The sequence below is a fragment of the Cyprinodon tularosa genome, unplaced genomic scaffold (genome assembly GCF_016077235.1).
Source record: "Cyprinodon tularosa strain WSP-4 unplaced genomic scaffold, ASM1607723v1 ctg66, whole genome shotgun sequence".
In the NCBI taxonomy this organism is placed as follows: domain Eukaryota; kingdom Metazoa; phylum Chordata; class Actinopteri; order Cyprinodontiformes; family Cyprinodontidae; genus Cyprinodon; species Cyprinodon tularosa.
Window position 1 is genome coordinate 4141016 of NW_024039407.1, and position 16352 is coordinate 4157367.

The following is a 16352-nucleotide window of genomic DNA, read 5'->3' on the forward strand; positions in this document are numbered from 1 at the left end:
GTTCACACAGCAAATGTCAACTCTGTCACATTCTCTGTTTGTTTGGGTTTTCTATGTGTTGATGTTTCAGTGTGTTCTTTGCTTTCTATTTATGCTTGTTTTAGGCTTGCCATATCAGAGCCCCTTTTAGGTTTGGTTTTATTCCTGTTCATTTTCTGTTATTAGATTAATTTCCAGTTCAGTATTAGTCTTTTCCCCTTGGTGGGAAACCTCAGTGTGCGTCGATTTAGTTTCCACTGTAAGTAGAAGTAGAGATTAGGGCTGCAACTAACGATTATTTTAAAAATCGATGAATCGGACGATTATTTTTTCGATTAATCGATGAATCGGACAAAAAATATTTTTTATATTAACCTCTTTATTCCAAAATAAACATTTTAGACAGAACAAACAAGCACACAAGTACAGGTTGCTCATTAACTGTACTGGTGCAATATGAAAAATAAATGTTTGTGTTAAAACTACGCAAACTTACATGAGAAATGTAGCTGTACATCCAGAAAATATAGGGTAATTTGTTTCATAAAGCGCAAAAAAAGACATTTTTGTTTTTAAAAGCCCCTAAGGGGTTCAAACAATAGGCCCCCCCATTTCAACAAATGAGTTTTTTTTGACTAGAAGAGTTCTGCCTTTTAAGACAGGAAAGTATAGCAGTTAAAGTTGCTACTTGAGAAAATACTGAACCATAGAGATAAAAATAGCCCTGTGATTCAAATTATAAATTGTATTTGGAATAAAAATGAGAGAACTAGGAGTGTTAAAAAACACATCCTCCAAAGACTCCAATTTACATGGGAATGTGGCATATAATTAATTGACATATTACTGATCTTGCTGGATTTTATTCTGCTTTACTTCCATAAATTGCAGGATCTTCTTTACTTTATCTTTGCCAGAAGATTTAAACTTAAAAGCCTTGCCCTCATAATTTGCAAGTTAATTTATTTATAAAGTAAATGTAAACGCTGCTTAAGCTAATTCAAATGAAATTAAAGGTAAAATAAGTAGCCAACCTTATCACTGTCTGTAACCTACTAACACGGTAAGGAAAGCATCAGATGAGCTACCTGAGAAACTAACGTAACGTTTCCCCACTTTAAAACCAAACAAACATGGTGGTTCCGTGCCATGTTAATTTCTTTTGAAAAAAGTTGCATGTTATCACTTTTTTCGCTTTACAAAGCGCAGGCTATTTTAATTATTTAAATCAATTTGCGCCGTCAATCCCGGTGCATTCGCGCTTCATTTGCAGTCTGGACACTGAGGCTCTGACTGCAGCGCTGAGAGGGACTCCTGCGGGAGTGGGGGGAGGCGCTCCACGGCAGAGTAGGAACGATACATGCTTTCACGTAAGAGTCTCCAAAAGCCGCCAGTGACACCGAAAAAAGTCGCCAGATTTGTCGCTAGTCGCTTTTTTGAAAAATAGTCGCTGGAGGGGTCTGAAAAGTCGCTGAGTTGGCAACACTGCACCTGCGGCGCTGACTCACTCTGCCATATTTTTTTTTCTTCCTCTTTCAGTCAAGAGGCAGTGATGACGGCGCGGCGGATGATGCAATAATCGCGCGACACAACTAATCGATGATGAAATTCGTTGGCAACGCTTTTAAAAGTCGATTTTTATAGATTTTATCGATTCGTTGTTGCAGCCCTAGTAGAGATACTGCAGTTTAAAAACACTCTGGTAAAAGTTGAAGTATCAACTTGACCTCTTTACTCAAGTAAAAGTGAAAAAGTATGTGCTCCAAAAACCACTTAAAGTATAAAAGTATAAAGTAACCTTTAAAAAAACAGCTAGATGCCACTGTATGAATTGAAAGCTAAATTTTTCTACTATTGCGAAAAATTCTTTGAGAAAGTACCAAGGATGAGGGAGGTCTTGTTGGTCTCTGCCCCCTGATACGCTCTCGCTTGTGTCCGATCTTTCAGACATTTCGACATCTTTCTTTGAATCCGACAATGTAGCATGGCATAGAATATTCACAATTGCAGTTTAAAGAACACCTGCTTGCTTTGATGTTTTCCTTCGCCATCAGAACAAATTTGAAGAATAGCTAACCAATGAGTGTTTGCGTTATATGACTCATCCAATTACACAAGTGTTCACTAGATGTGGATGGCGCCAATGACATCGATGGGGCACATACCGCAAAATAAATATTTATAAACATTAAACCGAAGCCAAGAGTGACGAGTAACGTTTGTTTTAAAAAGGAATAGCAAGTACAGATACTTGTGTGAAAAATGTGAAGAGTAGAAGTCAGAAGTAGAAGTATAGATACCTAAAAAGTTAACTTAAGTACAGTAACGAAGTATTTTTACTTCGTTACTTGACATCTCTGCCTGGTTCCCTCTGATTAGTTCCTCATTCTCCAATCCTGCATTAGTTTATAAGCTCTCTGCTTCTCTTTGTCCACTGCTTGAATCTGCTTACAGTTTTCACACTGGTCCCATGTACTTTGTTCTTTGTGATTATTTCCTATTTGTTCATATTTAGCATTCTTTACCTCACCTGTCTGTGATTCTCCCCCCATTTGGCTTGTACTAAATGTTGAACATGAAAAACTGTAAAGCTCGGAACACAGCAAACATGATTTTGCGTTCGATCTGATAGAAAATCGTCTTGGGAGGGGTGGATGGGATGAACACACCCAACACAACTTTCGATATCTATTTTAGACAGACTATGCAGCAGCAACTTAATGGGCCTCACAGGAAGAGAGGCGCGGGTGCAAAGTAAAGTACATCCACTTTTGGGGAAATACAAAATAAAATCTGACAATATCAAGGGACAAAAGTCATTTTAATAAACTTTACTTGTGATACGAGTTCAGAGGTCATAAACCTGATAAAGTAAAAAAAGTTAAAAATCCTCGTTGGCCGTCAAAAAAACGAGGGACAGTACAGAAAAGTGCTGCTTATCACTGTTTTTTATGAGAAAAAAATATATATAACCAACTTCACAGTCACATTAATGCATCTTTATTTTTTTACTTTTTAAATGTGGGACATTGTTTCAAATGGAAGGGGCACAGAATGGAAATTGGAAAACTAAATCTGCCTCTATATGCACTTGGAAAAAAAATCTCACCAGTAATTAAAAAGATTTAAAACCTGTGACCGGGGCTTAATACAGGCAGACTGTTGTGGTATAACTACTGTTTTACTTTACATTGATTTTATAACAACCGCCATATTGTCCCTCCATTAAATGCTTTTCTAAAAGAGGAGCCTTGATATTAAATAGCTACAATCCTTTCGCCTTATGTAAGATACGTTGTATTTTTAGTAACATAAAAAAATGTTTTATTAAAAAGTAATAATAGTTTTATAAATCTGCACAATTATAATGGTTCTAGCATCAACATAGCCTGGTATTTGGTCTTTGCACAAAGAAATGCATTATTTTGAGAAATGTTCTGTTTATTTAGCTTTCCTGAAACCTGGAAATAAAAACAGTTATATATACATACCACTTTTTCTATGGACTCCTGGCCATTTTTAATGCCTTTAATAAGGTCTATGGGTTTGGACCATGTACAGACACCAGCCTGAAAGACTTTACGGGCCTGTGGTTGCTTGCGCAGGCTGCTCTCCCAGTTATGACCTCCCCGCCAGACTCCCTGTGACACAAAAGACTATCAATTTTACACCCAAATATCATCTGCATGCAAATCTTTATCAAAGGCAGAAAAACTTTATATATTCAGTGATTAAAGTTCCTATCTTTTACGATCTGTAAAATCACATCGTCATAGAACATCTAACCCTGTATTGTCGTCTATAATTCTCTTCTTGACGACTTAAAATTGAAGCTAAGTTTTATAAAAATTCAAAGTTCTTAAAAAGCAGAAAAAGTCTCAAACAAAGATCAAAAAATTTAGGCAGATGCAGCTGAGTCCAGGTCCAGTGTGTTTATTACCAAACACAACACATTCACACTGAGCTGGTCACCGATGAGCCGAAGCTGAACAAATGGTGAACACAGCTCCCTTTTATACATTTCTTATCGGTGGAAAACCCCCTTCAGAACATATTTCAGTCTTTGTTAAAGGTCACATTGATATTTATCTGCAAAACACGGTGACATTCATAGACACATCTCATTCTTGTGAGAGCAATCTCTCAGGCCATGAAAACATCTGGTGCATTCAAATCAGAAACTTATGACGGTTTAGTCACAAACATGTCAGAACACATCTTTCCCTTGCTTCAAGCCATGTCAGTCTGGCCTACTGCTCCCCCCTCGTGTCTTAGTCAAAGCATCACCCTTTCTGGGACCATTACCGCTCCGTGTGCCTTGAAAATAACAACTCTTTTTGTATGGCCAAATTTTGCTGAGCTGGGCAACCTTGAGATGTCAAATATTTCATTTTTATTGAGTGTGCTTTCTTATCACTAAGGGGCCTCAACCCTGCGTTGTCCTGCAGATTCCACTCCTTTTGGACCAGGTGCACACTCACTGCTCTGTTTTTCTCCTTTTTGGCCTTGAATGGCTCTCACTGCTCTGTTTTTCTCATTTTGGCCTTGAATTGCTCTTATAACAGTATTTGGGAAAACAACTTTAAACTTATAAAACATTGACTTTATTTTATCTTATGATTAGTGCAGATTATTACCCAACAGTATCACATAAGATGTAAATAACTAACATACCTCATTCGACAGTGAGTCGTCCAGCATTGAAAGATCTACAGAAACAAAATTGAATTTTTACTGATGATAATTGAACATCATCAGTGTTTTATTCTTCAAAATAAGTCTGAATACTTTTTTAAAACTTTAATTAAAATATCTTAAATCATTCAAATAATTTCTACTTTACCGTTTATCTTCATAAGGCGGACTTCACAGGGCTTCAGCTCAAAGCCATTCCATTCTACAAAATGGGATCAAGTTGAAATAAGAGGAATAAAGCACAAGTACATCAGGTATATGGAAAGCTCATTTCAACATGATTTGATGCTCTTATTTATCTGCTTATTACCTAGAGTGTGAACCTGGGGAGGGTTTTTGCGGCTGTCATTGATCTCATTTTCACTCCCAGAGAGCATTGTACTGTCGTTGTCTAAAGCCTGGTAAGACACAGAGGAACCAGGAGCACAAAATTAAATTAACTATTTAAAAGTTCACTTAAGCTTTACTTATAGTCAAAATGTTTCCACAGTTTGCTGAATTACCTGAGATAAAACATGCTGAGCATCAAGTGGAGGACCTGGGAATGATAACAGGGTTAAAACCAGCTTTCTGAACACCGAGGAGGGCTCTGTGCCTTGAAGAACAGCAGCCCAGTGATTCTCCGTTGTTTCTTCATTTATTTCCTCTTTACTTTTCCCTTCCTGGGCCAGAAGATATTCACTAAACTCTTCTTTGAGTTGGCTGACCTCTTTGGGGGAGCTGCAGATTCCCAGCTCTTTCCCCAGCTCATCCAAAGCTTCTGGTGACAATTTTAGGCTGCTCTGAGGAGTTAGCATCTGAGCAACGTTTCTTAGCACCGTGTCGCTCAGAGGTAGCTCCTCTGCTATGCGAGCTGTCACTGCAATGTAAAACGGCAGCACGTCTTCTTGGAGCTGTGGAAGCACCTCTGCAGCCTCATCAGTTTTCAGGAAATCTTCCACTGCTTTCCCACCAATATTGAGATCCTCTCCTGAGAGGTGGAAATCCTTGTTTTTGAGGATTTCAGCATCGTGTTCCTTGAGGTAGCGGGTGGCGGCATCATGCTGAAGGAAGCAAGATGTGTATTTGCTAAGCAACGTACTGGCTTCTTCTAGGATGAGTGGCATATTAGCCCTGGAAGATTCCTCAATTAGCCGCTGACATTTTTCCAGAGGTTTTAAGGCCTGTTCCAGAAACATAAATGTTGCCTTGACCTTGGGATCCTTCAGCTTTAAACACGATGACTTGGCTTTTTCATCCTCCTCAGGACAAGAGCTGAGGTATGGTATTAGATCACTCCATATTTCTAACAAGTTCGTAATCAACTGGTAAAACCTAAGGAGGCTGATACTGAGGTAAAAAGGCTTGCTGTTCTTAATGATATCTGAGCCAAAGAGACCTTTAAGGTGGCCGTTCTTCATAGAGCAGGATGAATAGTGTTCATACAGGTCTACCATCAGCCCTTGAACTTGACTGCAGAGTTCCTTAACCCCAGCATGATAAGCAGCATCAGTAATTGTATACAGGCCTGTTAAGGCTATTAGGTTTGGATTGAGCTCCCTGAGATGTGGCAGAAATTGCTCTGAAGCTTCACCCTTACCACTGTAACAAAAAGCAAGGTTATCAGTGGAAAGCTCAAACCTTTTCAAGGTCTGTACAACATCTGCTGCAGTTTGATCTGCCGTGCCATCTGCTAACTGAACAGCATCCAGAAAACGGATGCAGTGATTAGATGATTCATAGTCAAAAAACCCCAGCAGAACTACAGTGACAGGGTCATTGTTTCCAGCTGTCAACCCTTCATAAATGTAAACACAGTATGGAGTGTGCTTGCTAACAGAGATGAGGTCTTTGGGGTACTTTAGACCCAGCTTACAGCGCGCAAAATGTCTGGAGACCTGTTCGCCTTTAGCCGATCCGGTGTAACAGCGATTGTAAATGAAACGAACAGCTGCATCGCTGCAGGGGAATGGCTCGCCGTCTTGGCTTTTCCTTTGGCTGTTCTGGAAAAGTTTTGCTCTTTTTTTGTGCTTATTCGTTGCCATGTGTCGCCGGAGCTCCATAGCGCCGTTCCTGTATGTAGAAAGGTTGGTGTGGCAGGAGGTGCAGTAGGTATGCTGTTCGCCGAGAACGCTCTTATCAACCCAATCAAACTCCACCTTCCAATTTTCAGTGTATGGGAAAGTTTTAGTTGATCTTTCACTGCTGCTTTTTTCCTTGTCTGAGTTTTCTGAAAAAGAAGAGCTTCTTATTACAGAGCATTTACTCTAAACACAGTAATGAAAGACACCTGACTCATTCTCCTTTTCTTCAGTAGTGTAAGTAATATAAATACAGGTACCTGACTCTGAAGATGTGAACACTGGCGTTATGTCCTGGTTGTTTCGAGCTGTCAAAGGATTGTAATCTTTATTTTGTGCATTTGCTGTGACGAAAAGTTTTAACCACTTCATGAACTCGTAGCAGGTTTTGAGATCTCCTTGTATGAGCCCTTCAACTGGAATGATCTGTAACAACACAAAGAAAGTACGACAGACATTTAACATGTTACAGTGCATATTTATATTACTTAAACTTTTCTCTTTTTGTTTTACATTTCAACCAAATAAACGTCAACGTATTTTGAAATTTTATGCAACAGCCAAACACACAAAGTACCAGAAGAATGCAAAGAAGAAGAAAAATAATGGAGGTTTTCCACAATCTTTTACAGCATGCATTTATATACAGTCACATCTGAGTTAGTGGATTGACCTTTCACTGTAGCAGGGTTCCTAAAGCATAAGGCAAGTTAAATTTAAGACTTTTTAATGCCACTTTAAATAAAAATTTAAGACCAAATTCACAAGCCTGCAGGAACTGGACTGGATCCACTGCAGCACTGTAGTAGAATCCGTCCATAGATATATGGAGTGGAGTGGTAATGAAAGCTCAGTTTGGAGCACTTTAGCTAGTTGGGCTCCGGTCAACGCAGCACACAGCTCCAGTCTGGGAATCGAAACCTGCTTGCGGGGTGCAACTCTTGAGCGTGCCATGATGAAGGAGGTCGAGATATGTGCCTGTTGCTCTGTGGTTCTCAGATATGCAACAGCTCCATAGGATCTCTCGGAGGCATCACAGAAGATGTGAACCTCGTTTGTAGTACCCGTGATGCTGTGAGGGCTGTAACAGCGAGGGATGGCGATATGCTGGAGATGAGACAGTTCTTCCTCCCATTCAATCCACAACTGAAGCAGATTTCCTTCTATGGGCTCATCCCATCCTCTCTCTGTACTCCACAGGGCCTGCACAATGAGCTTTGCTATATATACAGGTGCTGGTCATAAAATTAGAATATCATGAAAAAGTTGATTGATTTCAGTAATTCCATTTAAAAAGTGAAACTTGTATATTATATTCATACATTACATACAAACTCATATATTTCGGATGTTTATTTTGTTTAATTTTGATGATTACAAATGACAACAAATGAAAATCTCAAATTCATCATATCAGAAAATTAGAATATTGTGAAAAGGTTCAAAATTGATGGCCCCTGGTGCCACACTCTAATCAGCTAATTAACTCAAACCACCTGCAAAAGCCTTTAAATGGTCTTTCAGTCTAGTTCTATAGGCTACACAATCATGGGGAAGACTGCTGACTTGACAGTTGTCCAAAAGACGACCATCGACACCTTGCACAAGGAGGGCAAGACACAAAAGGTCATCGCTAAAGAGGCTGGCTGTTCACAGAGCTCAGTGTCCAAGCACATTAATAGAGAGGCGAAGGGAAGGAAAAGATGTGGTCGAAAAAAGTGTACAAGCAAGAGAGATAACCGCACCCTGGAGAGGATTGTGAAACAAAACCCCTTCAAAAATGTGGGGGAGATTCACAAAGAGTGGACTGCAGCTGGAGTGAGTGCTTCAAGAACCACCACACACAGACGTATGAAAGACATGGGTTTCTGCTGTCGCATTCCTTGTGTCAAGCCACTCTTGAACCACAGACAGCGTCAGAAGCGTCTTGCCTGGGCTAAAGAGAAACAGGACTGGACTGCTGGTGAGTGGTCCAAAGTCATGTTCTCTGATGAAAGTAAATTTTGCATTTCCTTTGGAAATCAAGGTCCCAGAGTCTGGAGGAAAAGAAGAGAGGCACTTCATCCACGTTGCTTGAAGTCCAGTGTAAAGTTTCCACAGTCAGTGATGGTTTGGGGTGCCATGTCATCTGCTGGTGTTGGTCCATTGTGTTTTCTGAGGTCCAGGGTCAACGCAGCCACATACCAGGAAGTTTTAGAGCACTTCATGCTTCCTGCAGCTGACCAACTTTTTGGAGATGCAGATTTCATTTTCCAACAGGACTTGGCACCTGCACACAGTGCCAAAGCTACCAGTACCTGGTTGAAGGACCATGGTATCCCTGTTCTTAATTGGCCAGCAAACTCTCCTGACCTTAACCCCATAGAAAATCTATGGGGTATTGTGAAGAAGAAGATGCAATACACCAGACCCAACAATTCAGAAGAGCTAAAAGCCACTATTAGAGCAACCTGGGCTATCATAACACCTGAGCAGTGCCACAGACTGATCGACTCCATGCCACGCCGCATTGCTGCAGTAATACAGGCCAAAGGAGGCCCAACTAAATACTGAGTGCTGTACATGCTCATACTTTTCATGTTCATACTTTTCAGTTGGCCAACATTTCTATAAATCCTTTGTTTTTATTGGTCTTCAGTAATATTCTAATTTTCTGATATGATGAATTTGAGATTTTCATTTGTTGTCATTTGTAATCATCAAAATTAAACAAAATAAACATCTGAAATATATGAGTTTGTATGTAATGTATGAATATAATATACAAGTTTCACTTTTTAAATGGAATTACTGAAATCAATCAACTTTTTCAGGATATTCTAATTTTATGACCAGCACCTGTATATATATATATATATAACCCAGAGGGTCATACTGACTGGCTAGCACCTTATAAATATTGCGCAGTGTGACAGTTGTATAGGACACTGGGCGATGCTTGTATCCCAGGACATCAGTTGGGCAGTGCCAGCTGAGACCCAATGTTGACTCCTGGGGATCAAGGCTACTGAAATTTAACCACAGTTCACAGCTTTCTGACCTGGCTGTACTGGGCAGATGGGCAACCACTTCAAGGAGGTTGCTGGCCCACTGTCTTATCTCAAATCCACCTTGGAGGAGCAACTCTCTCATCCTGTCGATAAGCAACTTAGCCTCTTGTGGGTCAGAAAGGGACTGCAGGCAGTTGTCCACATAAAATGCTGTATGGACGGATTCATAGATGTCTTTATGAGTGTCTTGATGTTCCCTCACGTGTCTCTGGAGAGCAAACGTAGCACAGCAGGGGCTACACGTTGTCCCAAAGGGCAAGACTCTCCACTCATATACATCTGGCAACCTTTCTGTTTCACCATCTCTCCACAAGAACCGTAGCAGGGGGCAGTCTTCAGGGAGCAGGCGGATCTGGTGAAACATGGCCTTTATGTCTCCACTAACTGCCACAGGATACTGACGGAAGCGGAGGAGTACACCCAGTAGTGTAGGCCCCAGAGGAGGGCCTGGCAGGAGGTAATTGTTGAGGATGGTGCCCTGAAACTCAAAAGAGCAGTTAAAGACCACCCTAGCCTTGTTGTTATGATGTACCATATGGTGTGGTACATACCAAGATTCAGTAGAACTTTTAATCTCTCCTGCAGTCAACTTCACCACATAACCAGAATCAACCAACTTCTTAATCTCCTGGTTGTAGAAACACAAGAAAGACCTGCTTGCGACAACTTAACCCAATGGGTTATTATAACATAAACCACTGCACTAATGTTTCAGATTTTGAAAAGCTTCCTATACAGGAAGAAAGCTAAAAACACACAAATGACAGATATATTTCAACAATTATTTAACTTAATTCACAAACTTTGTTTTAGCAGGGAACAAAACAAATCAGTTTTAAAGCCACAACATAACCAGTGCTAAGTCTTTTTTGCAGCTATTTTTCTTTGTATCGTTTTCTTAGTATGTTTGATTTGGTGATAAGTGGAGGCGTTGCAGAGACAAGGGTGGAAAAAAACTGAGAAATACCGGCTGTTTCTCCGTAACTTGATTTTGACGCTTTGTGTTTCGCGCTTTGCATGTGCGACTACACTGCCTTAATTCCCATCGTTCCGAGCTTGAATGACTTCTTGCACAAAATAAACTGTGCCTCATGTATGTTCCCTGGTTTTAGCCATGGAGAAAACTCTTGGCTGGAGACAATTTTCGTCACATTTACACTTGCTCATATTTTCCAGACAAAAAGCAAATGCCGCATCTTCCAAATGTCTCGGCCGCAACAACGCTTTTATTGGTTCCACCATTATTGGACGGATCCAATAATGGCGAGCCATTATTTTTTCTAAATAAAAAAAAAAAGGTTAATTTTAATGTTTTATTTAGATTACAAAAATAAATCAGAATAAAAATAATCCTATTTATGATGTTTTAAAAATTAAGACCTACGAAAGACTGATTTAAGACATTTTAATACCAATTAAGGCCTTAGTTTTATTTTGAAGAATTCAATGCCTTTTAGGACTTTTTAAGGACCCACGGGAACCCTGTGTAGTCTTTTTTGGTTTATCTAACATCATCAAGCTACTGTGTCTCAGTGGGTGTGGTAGCTGTCATGCAAACATAGTTCTTGGTTATATTTCAGCTTTCCGCTATCATATATCAATGTGCCTCACATGACTCCAACTTCCATGCCGGTCTGCATTGTGCTTCATGATATGGTGGCTGATGGCTATAAATGTGGCTCTAGAGCAGGCATCCCCAAACTCGGTCCTCGAGGCCCCCTGTCCTGCAGGTTTTAGAGGTTTCCTTGCTCCAGCACAGCTGATTTTAATTGAAAGCTGATTAACAGGCTTTTGGTCTACTGCAATCATTATAACCAGCTGTGCTGAAGCAGAGAAACCTCTAAAACCTGCAGGACAGGGGGCCTTGAGGACCGAGTTTGGGGATGCCTGCTCTAGTGGGAAGTTGTTAATGGATGGCATTACGTATATACCTTTTTAACATTCTTCTGTGTGAAGGCGTCCTGAAGAAGACTGAAGTTGTGGCTAAAGTCTTCCTTACTCTGTGCATCAAACTTCACCTTGGTCAAGTCAATAGAGCCAGGAATGGTGCAGTCCATCATCTGACACTGACATGCACCTGTTGAGACAAACAAATTTGCAACCTATGAGGATGAAATGCTGAGATGTCATTTGAAGAACCAGAGGTAAATCATGAGAAAAAAGGCGGAGCCTCTGATTATTGTATAAACTACTTTAAGGCCCCGTCCACACGAAGCCAAACCCTGGCCTAAACGCACAAATTTTTCACCAAACCAGCCTCTCATCCATACGAAAACGGCGTTTCGGGGGTCTGTAAATTATCTTTTTTTTATTCAGCCTTCAGAGTGGGAAGATTTTGAAACGCCGTTTTCGCGATTCCATCTTTAAGCTCTAACCGCATTTTTTCGTACACGCATGCGTCATAGCTTCGCCCCTAAACACGCATGCGCGACACAGTATCACAACAACAATGGCGCCGTACTGTGTTGAATGGTTGCTGCTCATGCTACTCACCCTGCTGTCGGGCTTACAACAGAATCTTGTTCTTCTGGAATATCTCCAGGAAGAACAGAGCAATATCGACGACATAGTTCAGCACCTGAATTTGACTGAACCACGAAAATGGACCCGCAGGGCAACCATGTATAAATATTAGTGCACATGCCCAACATTTCGTCGCCTATTTTTGCTTTGGCACCACAGCGCCACTTACAGGCCTGGCATACATTTTGCAGCGTTTTCATGCATTCGTGTGGACGATCACATTTATTTTACGTCTCCGTCTTTACGACAAACGTTCTGGAAAATATTAGCGTTTCGTGTTCGTTTTGACTTCGTGTGGACGGGGCCTAAATGTTGGTTCAAAATAGGGCTGAAACAATTAATCGGATTAATCACAATTAATCGATTGTTAAAATAATCATCATATAATTTATGAATTGATTAATTGTTAACTGGAGTAAAAAGACATGCGTTTAGCTGATAGAGAACCCCACTTTGAGCAGTAATTTTATCAAAATTGTAAAAAAGAAATTACCGTATAAACCGTTCACATTTATGATTAAAAAAACACTATCATCTGTCAATATGCCATATCCAGAACTCCACAGAACTCATCAAGTGGAAAAGTTTTTGTTTCATCTGGTTTAATATAGTTCAAAATATTCTTAAATTAAACTTTTACTTGGATGTTGTCGGAAAATTTATTTTCTATTAATTTCTTCTTTGATGTATTGATGTATACTATTTGCTCTCTAAATTTTTTTTTAACTTTTCACATGTAAGGCCACAAAATGGTGGTTATACACAAAACATACCTTTTCCCATAACAAAACCACATACTTTTTTCAAAGTAACTGTTTTACCAAAGTGTCTGTGATTGTTTTGACTCTGTCTTTAAAGCAAGAGCAAGTCAGAACAGGGTAGACCATCATGCTGTGAATGTGAATGTCTTGTTCTCCTTTACTTTTCAAAGTAAATAAAGTGGCGACTGAGTAAAATCCATCGATCTGTTTATTGAATTGGACTGTATAGTTGAAAACTTTTTTCACACAACACTGATTATTAATTGATTAATTAAAAAAGTAATCGACAGATTAATCAATTTGCAAAATAGTCATTAGTTGCACCCTTGGTGCTTTTAAAGCGATTCCTATAAGACACACTGTTACAATCATCTAAACTTCTGCAGCGCCATTGATGCCATACTTGTATTTACACCTTTTATGTTTACATTCAGAATGAGTATATTCTATCAAATCACAAAGCCATATATTTCACATTAGAAATCAAAATTAGTCCTTATGAGGTGTGGACTGAGCAGATAATTATCAGGGATCTGCTGACCCCAGTGTAAAAGGGGACCTGGAGATTTATTGAACTTTTATCAATGGCGTAACGACACAACAATAGTCACATAAGCAATATTACAACATTATCTGGGTAAGAGGGAATGGTGGACATTGCTGCTACAGCGAGTATAGTTTGCAACCAGGAGATGAATGGAGAGAGCGTGTGTGAGGAGGGGACTGTGAAGCTGAAGGTAGCCCGATAAGACAAATTTTACAGCAGAATATACTAAAGCATATCCATGTCTAGTGAAGGTGAAGAATGATGAAGTGTGTATGTATGGGGCACGTTTTGGGTCGGTTGTCTAGGGTGGCGGCGGTGGGATATGATGTCCCAACATAATGTAGCTTAACTTAGTTACGCCATTGTTTAGGTTTAATCTCTGATCTAACACCTGATACATCACACTATCTCCTCAGCTGTTTGTTCCGAAGGAGCTTGTCTATGAAACCCATGAATTTCCCCATACCTGCTCCATAATATAAATTACCACAATAAGCATGAGTTGAAAAGTTCTTGTGCAGTAATTCATTACCTGATGCCATCTCTCTGACATCTTTGAAGTTTGTCTTGAGAAGCCTGTTGATCCAGGACACCACATAGAAACGACTGGATTTATCCTGGGAGGAGTCGGGAGTCACAACCTGTGGACCAACCATCTTGTGCGTCCCTAATAAACAGGAAGCACACAGAAACATTTACAAATCAAGCATCAGGAGAGATATATGCCGGAAGATGTATGTAGGTACATGTGATGTGTATATGTATGTTTATATGTACAGAAATTATTTATTTGCTCAGTTAGTGAACTTCTGATGAGCAAGGACTCATTAATAAAGTAGTAATTAGGAAGATGAACAGGTATGATTGAAAAAGTTTTACTTCTTTGATGCCCTTTTCAGACAAAATCACTCAATTATAGGTCATGATACATTTTCATTTCCAATATAAGGCTTATATTGAGCATGAACTGATATTGATATTCACCCAATACGATATCAAGGTAAAACTTACCTTCTTTTATCTCAATGGCCACAAATGACATTGCTAAAATTCCTAAAGGTAAAAGGAAGTGTTTACTTTGGCTACACATTTTCAATGACCCCCGTTCCCATTTACAGAGTTCATGTCAGAAAAAGACGATAAATAAATGTATTAGTAAAAAAAGAAAACACAACTTGTTAATCAGGGTTACTTTGCATTTTCTTTTTAAATCTGCATGTTGTTTGCATGGTTCCTATGGGTTCAGGAGAAGACAATTCAAATAATGCAAATAATTTTTTGAATTGTGCATAGGTACTTTAAGGAATAAAATACCTATCCCATCTTAAGCAGCAGTGTTTACATCTTGACCAAAGTATAAGCTTAATTTGAGATGTTACATTATTTTTCAGGTCAACATACAGCACTGGCAAAGGAGCACATATTGATGCTCCGTGCAGGCTGTCCTTCTCAAAAACCCTCAGAGGGTTGGATCTGTTACTAAATCAGTCATGTGACCTAGAGCGCCACTTTATGACAGTCTGATCTTCCCTTGAACACAAGAGCTAAAAAAGCCAACGATGTTTGCCAACAAAAAGGATATGAAACTTAGCCCTTTAGACGTATGTTTGGTTCTGTGGTGTAAAAGGGTGTCATTAAAAGTGACTCTATAACTTTTCAATCTGCTTTCAGATTCTAAAACACAGAGGGAAACTGTTTATGACAGTGCAGGTTTGCCAGTAGAAATGTAAACAAATAATTGACCTACGATTACTATTCAGGGCGAGCAGATCCTGATCCATGCAGGTATTTTTTTCACCTCTGCCTCTGTTCCCCACAAATTGAAACTTTCATCATCTTGGAGTGGGACAGGGCTGCACAGTGGGTAGCACTGCTGCCCTGCAGCAAGAAGGTTCCAGGTTCCGGTTCCCGGCCCGGGGTTTTTCTACATGGAGTTTGCATGTTCTCCCCATGCCTGTGTGGGTTCTCTCCGCGTACTCTGGCTTCCTCCCACAGTCCCAAAATATACTTAGCTCCTGTAAATTCTCCTTAGGTGTAAGTGTGTGTGTGAATTGTTGTTTGTCCTGTTTGTGTCTGTGTTGCTCTGCAATAGACTGGTGACCTGTTGAGGGTTGACCCCGCCTCTTGCCCATTGACAGCTGGAGATAGGCACCAGCAACCCTCGCGACCCCAGCAGAGATAAGCATGACGGAAAATGGATGGATGGATTAACTGGATGAAATCTTGAAAAGTTTTCAAAAAAAAAACAACAGAAACCAACAGGTGTGGCTACAAAGCAAAACCCCACCAAGTTTATGCAGGATTTTTTAAACCAGAACAGAATGAGAATTGTTATAGGCCTAATAGGAACTGCCTCTAAAAGTCCCATAACATTCTACATTTGAAAAAAAAAAAAAAAAAAAAAAAAAGAGCCCTCAAGAGCATATTTTTGCTTTTTGGGTAGGAAAAATCCTCTCAGAATAGGCAACCTGTACCCAAAATCTCTTTAAGTTGAAGTATCAACTTGACCTCTTTACTCAAGTAAAAGTGAAAAAGCATGTGCTCCAAAAACTACTTAAAGTATAAAAGTATAAAGTAACCTTAAAAAAAAAAACAGCCAGATACCACTATATGAGTTGAAAGCTCATTTTTATGACTATTTCTAAAAATTCTTTGTGATAGGGAAAAGGATGAGGGAGGTCTTGTGGGTTTCCATCTCCTGATACGCTTTTCGCCTGTATCCGACCTTTCAGACATT

The 16352-nt window shown here is 39.7% G+C and overlaps 1 protein-coding gene across 2 annotated transcripts in view; it reads right to left on the minus strand.

The window, feature by feature from the left end:
* dnmt3ba (DNA (cytosine-5-)-methyltransferase 3 beta, duplicate a) overlaps positions 1-16352 on the minus strand; it is a 38131-nt gene that overhangs the window by 19499 nt on the left and 2280 nt on the right. For both annotated transcript variants that reach the window (XM_038309366.1, XM_038309367.1), the window contains exons 2-9: positions 14148-14282; positions 11716-11861; positions 6995-7160; positions 5178-6883; positions 4985-5072; positions 4823-4876; positions 4654-4688; positions 3471-3620 (exon numbers count right to left, since the gene is read on the minus strand). In XM_038309366.1, coding sequence (XP_038165294.1) covers positions 3471-3620; positions 4654-4688; positions 4823-4876; positions 4985-5072; positions 5178-6883; positions 6995-7160; positions 11716-11861; positions 14148-14271 — 2469 coding nt within the window. In that variant the 5' untranslated portion in view covers positions 14272-14282. The remainder of the gene's footprint in view (positions 1-3470; positions 3621-4653; positions 4689-4822; positions 4877-4984; positions 5073-5177; positions 6884-6994; positions 7161-11715; positions 11862-14147; positions 14283-16352) is intronic.